Source organism: Vigna angularis, chromosome 9 (assembly GCF_016808095.1).
Source record: "Vigna angularis cultivar LongXiaoDou No.4 chromosome 9, ASM1680809v1, whole genome shotgun sequence".
NCBI lineage: Eukaryota > Viridiplantae > Streptophyta > Magnoliopsida > Fabales > Fabaceae > Vigna > Vigna angularis.
In genome coordinates this window covers 8,278,387-8,284,997 of record NC_068978.1, presented here as the reverse complement: position 1 = coordinate 8,284,997, position 6,611 = coordinate 8,278,387, and the positions used below count along the sequence as shown (strand labels likewise).

Sequence of the window (6,611 nt, the reverse complement as noted above, 5' to 3'; positions counted from 1 at the left end):
CCAAATGAAAGTATTCCAATTCAAAGATGTTTGCTGGAACACCAAACGGTCGAGAACCGTTTAATGTCGGACATACGTTATCATAGGGAAGTTGATATTCAAGTTTCACTTATGTTCACTGCTTCTAAGCATGTATATTTCATATTCACACGTATCACCCATATCATACATTTCAACCAACATATATCATGTTCATATAGTACAGCAACGTTCGATCATGCATACTCAACCAATATACCCCTCATACTTGTGATCATATACCAACAATCAAATAACACAGTTCATACTTCATGCGACACACGTAATGTTCATACAGTACAAGACAAACATACGAATTAAATTTAATAAGCTTCCCTTACCTGGATCAGAAGTGAACGTCCTAACTCAGGGTGTTTGGTTCGTACGCTAACAGTCCTCTACTCTCACAGGATCACTTAACTCTTCCAACCCGATCTAACCATGAAAACCAAGAAATATTAAGAACTTAACCCTTCATGCAACCAGGATCTGGCTTTGCATGCGACAGAAAACGCTCGACAGGAAGAGAGTCTTACCAGTATCAGAACGTTGAGGTGATCGGTTCAAAACGAAGCTCACGACACCAGGAATGGTTCTACGGTTTCTGAAACGTGAACGGAGAAGAGAAAGAAGAAGTTTTAGTAGAGAGAAGGTAGAGGTTTCTAGAGAGAAGTTGGAGAAAATGAAGAGTTGAGTTCTAGGGAAGAAGAAGAGTGCGTGCAGGGTAGTGGAAGAGTTTTTCAGAAATTTGTTTTGCTCAACCCACGTCTGAACGGAAGGGCGTCTCACCCTCCGACACCTGCACACCCACTTCTGACTTCGGAGGCTTCTTTCATGACAAGTGGCACTCATGCATGCAGTGCTTAGTGTTTTTTTTTTTAATTTCCCTGAACAGTGATGTGGCGTGTACTAATGGTGATGCGACAAGGATTTGCAGTACTGATTTTCTCGGGTCTCACATTCTCCCTAACTACAAAAATTTTCGTCCTCGAAAATTGGAAACTTACCCAAGAATAAGTGAGGGTACAAACCCCTTATGGCGCTCTCGACTTCCCACGTAGTGTCTCCCGTCTTCTCATTCCACACTACCTTCACCATTCGGACAACTTTCCATTTGAAATATCTGGTATCACTCTTTACAATGCGCACCGGCTGCATCTCCAACGTTCGGTCTGGACGGAGCTGAATGTCTTCCAACTCCAGTACATGTGATGGATTCGCTATATACTTCCGAAGTTGGGAAACGTGGAAAACTGGGTGAAGATTCGACAGTTGAGGAGGCAATGTTAGTTCGTACTCTACTGGGCCAATCTTCCTCAGTATTTGATAGGGTCCGACGAACTTCGGGGATAATTTCTTTGGTCGCATAGTGATAACAGTTGAAAAACTGTTATTTTCATGCTTAAAATTGACACTAAAACCAACCTTTACACTTAGAAACTAGCTTGAAATCATGCTTTTACCAATATTTTCAGAAATAAGAGAGCTGGACAGGTTTATGCTTGATTTCAGTGTTTTTGTGCAGGTTTTAAGGTGAATTTGGTGAAAGAAGTGAAGAAGGAGAGAGATGAAATCAGACAAGACATCAAAAAGTGCAAAAAGAGAAGCCGCAACTGCCGCTCAGCGGCAGTTTACCGCTGAGCGACACTCAGGCAGTCAAGCTGGCTCCGCTGAGGGGTGAAATGGCCGCTGAGGGAAGAAAACAAAGTCACGCACTCACCGCTGAGCGGTATTTTACCACTGAGCGGCATTTTAATGGGCTTGGACTTGACTTTTTGTAATTTACGAATGATATATAAGCTTTAGGGTTTCCTAGGGTTAGGCATCTTTGGCAGAAACGAGGCAAACACTCTCTCTTCCACCCCTTTGAAGGAGGATCTTGGATGCTCAGGCTACCTCTTCACCTTTTTAGGGTTTATTCTTTCATTCTTTCATTGTAATTCATCTAGGTTCACCATGAATATGGTGAACTAAACCTTGTATGTTTGTTGGGGAATCAATGTAATCTTATGAAGCTCTCATATATGGAATCTGTTTGTTACATCTTTTAATTAAGATTTATGCTTTCTTTCATCATTAGTTAGGGTTTTTCCTCTTTGCTTAATGCTTGCATTGTTTAACTCATTCGATGCATGATTATTGGTTTTGTCGATACGGGAACGTACGGGGAAGTCTAGATCCGGGGAATTTCTCCCAATATGATATTGGTTGTCGTTAAGCTCCTGCACTTATGAACTGATCATTAGGAATGTTAGGAATTGTATGAACTCGTGATTGGGGAGAATCCTTCTAGAAAGGTACTTTAGAGAGTGGCATTAACAATGATGATTTGAATGTTGAATTCCTAAAATATATGAGAGTGGATAAGATGAAATTGACCCCCAACAACATATTCATTAATATATTCCATTGAAAGTGTGTGTCTTTTGTTTTAGCCATTGATCAAAACTTCATGCATACATGTTTATTTTCTGTCTTGCATATTAAACTCCAAATATTTCGTCTTTAAGTCTTAGCTAATCAAGAAATCACATAACTAAACTAGGCCGTGAGTCCTTTGGGAAGAACGATACTTGGTCTTACCAAGTTTATTACTTGAACGATTCGGTCATACTTGCCGATTGAAAAACAAGTTTGTGACATCATATTTTGGTGCTCATAAATTTGTCCATCAAGTTTTTGGCGCCATTGCCGGAGACTCGTGGTTTAACTGGTTAATTTGTGTGATTATTGATTATCTTTGACTTTAATTTTGAATTTCTGTTTTTATTTTTCTATTTTTATTTTTTTCTGTTTTTATTTTTATTTTATTTTATTTTATTTTATTTCTGTATCTTATATCTTGTCCTATATCTTTTTGTGCTAACAATTGTTTTTAGGGTTTTGTGCCTAATGTCTGCAGAATGCAATTTGGTCAAGAATTTAACTATATGGGCACTCAATTCTACCAAAGTAATCTCAACCACTGGTGGGAACCTCACTCAAGCATGGATCAAAGCCAATTTTGGCAAGCTGCTGGACAATTTGAGAACCAACCACAACAACAATGGCAGCAACAACCCTTTCTATCAGGAAGTTTGGATAGGTTGGAGGACACCCTTCAACGATTTTTGAAAAATTCCGACTCTACTCAGAAAAGCATTGAAGAATCATGTAAAAGAATGGAGATGCAACTTCGTTACATCAATCAGAGATTGAATGATGATGTTAATACTGAAGTTAACCTTAAGGAGGAAGGGCAAGGCATTATCACTAAAAGTGACAAGGTTCTTGATGAGGAAAAATTAGAGGGAGATGAGGAAAGGGTAGAGAGAAAAGAGAAAGAAGAGTTGAGTGAGAAAGATAAAGATGAAGAAAAAGAAAAAGAAGTGGTTGAGAGCGAAGAGAGAAAGAAAATTTGTGTGAAAATAAAGAAGTTGAGGAGAAAAAGAGAAGGGAAGAAAAAAATAAAAGAAAAGAAAAAGAGAAAATTTGGGGAGAGAAAGCGTAAGAAAAAGAAGATGAGAGGAAAGAAGAAGGAATCATATGAAAAATCCCATCCTCATCTAAAGAAGAATCATAGGAAGGAAAAGAAATTTAAGTGCTTTATGGATATCTTCAAGAAATTGGAGATTAAAGTTCCTATGATTGAGACACTGCAACAGGTTCCTGGTTTGATCAAATTTCTGAAGAAGTTCAGTAGAAAGAAGAAAAAGAAGATGAAACATGAGCTTTATTGGGTCAAGCTAATGACGTTAAAAGAGCGCTTGCTGGGAGGCAACCCAGTGATTTAAAAACTTTTGATTTTGATTTTGGTTTTGTAACTTTTAATCTGTGGACTTTATTTTTGTAAATATTTTGTTGGATATAGCATCTACTGAAGGATGCTAGGTGGTTAAGTATCTACTGAAGGATACTCAGTTTGTAACACCTACTGATGGGTGTTGGTAAGTTTGTAACACCTACTGATGGGTGTTGGTAAGAAAGTTTTACACCTACTGATGGGTGTTGGTGGATTTTGGGTCAGGCTCGTGACATTAAACAAGCGCTACCTGGGAGGCAACCCAGTTGATTGATTGTTTTTGTTTGTTTTAGTTGCATAATAGGGTTTGCATAAGTATTATGAACATTGAATTGCAGGGAACCAGTGAGGGGCATGTCTAGGAGGCACGTAGGTTAAGAAAAGAAGGAGAAGGGCACATCACAAAAGTGCCGCTGAGCGGCAACTTACCGCTGAGCGGTACTCTCGCAGATGGGCTTTAGTTCCCCTTAGCGGGACCCGAGCCCATTAGGGTGTTTTTAAACCCTAAGCTGCGCAATTTCTCATACTTTCAGGCTCTTCTCTGCACAAACACTCCCACATACCTTATCCAAGGTTTTCCACATCTTTTCACTCTTCCCTCTTAAGAAAATTTCTCTTCCACTCACTTTTTCACTAGTGTGCCATCAAAGTTTGGGGTTGGAAGAGAGCATTCTAGATTGGAAGCATTTTCATTGCATCTAGTATCTCCACCCAAGTAAGTAAAAAGCATTTTGTTCATTCTAGGGTTCTTGAATTTGAATGTGATTGTCAAAGCATGAATATTTAGGGGTTTTGATTTCTATGCATGATTTGATGATATATTTGATGTTTGAACCGATTAAACTGCATGATTATGAACTGGAAAAACTGAAAATTGCATTTGGGTGGAGTTAGGACAACTTTAAAACAAGATTTTCAAAAATCTGCAGAGTTACCGCTGAGGGGTAAACTGCCGCTGAGCGGCACTCTGCCAGATTTGGTTTTTCTGAAATTTTGCGTGTTGGAATGTGGCACTGGTGGCGCTGAGGGGAAATTCTGGCCCTCAGCGGTGGTTTAGCTTCGAAAGGAGTTGTGTTCTGTGTTTTACTAATGATTAACATCATGTTCTGTGGTTTTGTTTGTGTTTTGAATATAGGAATGGCATCCTCTTCAGGAAAGAGATTGAAAACCATGGCAATCAAGAGAAAAGAAAATGAACCAGAGCAACCCCAATCTAGCAGGTTCCTCTCTAGGAAACATGAGAAGCACTTTAGGGTGGTCCAGGACAGGAGACTTCTGATGGAGAGAAAGGTTGGAATGATACCTAATTTTGCTCCTCAATTTGGAGAGCAAGTGTTAGGGAATGATTGGGGAAAGCTAGCCACTTATCCTGCACCTGCCAACATAGCTGTGGTAAAGGAATTTTACACCAATGCAAAGAAGATTGGTGATTATCCAGCTGAGAATTATTTGGGCTATGTCAGAGGCCATGCTATCAGGTATGATCCTGATTCTATCAACAACTTCCTAGATACTGTGTGGGCTGGTGAGCAATGCCAGTTTGCTCTTTGCATGGAGGAAGGTGCTGATTATGAGGATGTGGAGAGAGTATTGTGTATACCTGGAGGACACTTCCAAAGGAATAGATTTGGCTCAGTGGTTAACATTAGGAGGACGGATTTGACTCCTCTTGCAAAGTATTGGATGGCGTTTTCTCATGCCAACATTCATCCATGTTCACATGTGTCAGATATTACTCTCAGCAGGGCACTATTCATCTACTGTGCTATCAGAAATTTAAATGTTAATATTGGGCAGGTGATAGCTGATGAAATTAGTGTATGTGCTAACACTTCAAACAACAAAGCACCACTAGGACATCCTTCTTTGATTACTCACCTTTGCAAGCTAGCTGGGGTGGATACTTCTGTTCCACCATTTGAGAGGCCAAGAAAAGCTATTGATGAGGCCTATTACAGACAATACTGTGGAGGTGAGGATGCTGCTCAGCCAGTTCCACCACGCCGTGCTCGTAGAGAGAGGGGGCCAGCACAGAGCCAGACATCTGCTGAGACACATGAAGCAGAACCATTCCAGATGAGGGACATGTATATGTCTCTTATAGGTGCTCAGTTGCAGTCCATTCACAGAGGGCAGGTGGCCACTGCTGAGATGATAGTGGGGATGTATGATACACCTCCAGCCCACAGGTGGACTATGGATGAATTCCATAATGTAGTAGCTTGGCTAGAAGAACCAGTGCATGGAGGAGGAGCTGGAGCAGCTGAAGCTTCAGCTAGAGATATGGAAGAAGATGAAGCTGATGAGGAGGATGCATTTGAAGATGATGAAGATGAGGAGGAAGAGAAAGATACAGAGGATAGCTCAGACTGATGAGGAGCTGAGATAGCATTTACTGATGAATGCTATCATATGATTATGCTTTTGTTGGTTTAAGTTTTCTAAACTTATTTATTTTTTGTTTTAGATTAGGGTTTGATGTACTCTATTGGAAACCCGGTTTGTTATGATGGTTTGCTATTAACTGTGATTGTGTGATAAGTAATGCTTGATGATGATTAGTGATTGATTGATGTTGAGATAGATGTGCACATAAAATGCTTATACAGGTGATTCACAAACTTTGTGAACAAATACAGGATATTATGATTGTGATTGTGAAATTAAGCAGGATGTGTATGTCAAATGTGAATGAGCTTATATGTGAGGTTTTGAGCTCCAGAGTTTTTGGTATGATTGAATGCTATTACTTTGAAAGCATGAATGACTTTGCTCAGGTTTTCTATGATTGAATCAATTGCTTGTTTTGCTT

General features: G+C 39.8%; 1 protein-coding gene across 1 annotated transcript; it reads right to left on the bottom strand.

Moving 5' to 3' along the window:
- Positions 1-984: 984 nt before the first annotated feature.
- On the bottom strand, positions 985-1,386 carry LOC128193864 (uncharacterized). Its single transcript, XM_052868051.1, has one exon. It carries the CDS (start codon positions 1,384-1,386, stop codon positions 985-987), a length of 402 nt encoding a protein of 133 aa, XP_052724011.1.
- Positions 1,387-6,611: the final 5,225 nt, after the last annotated feature.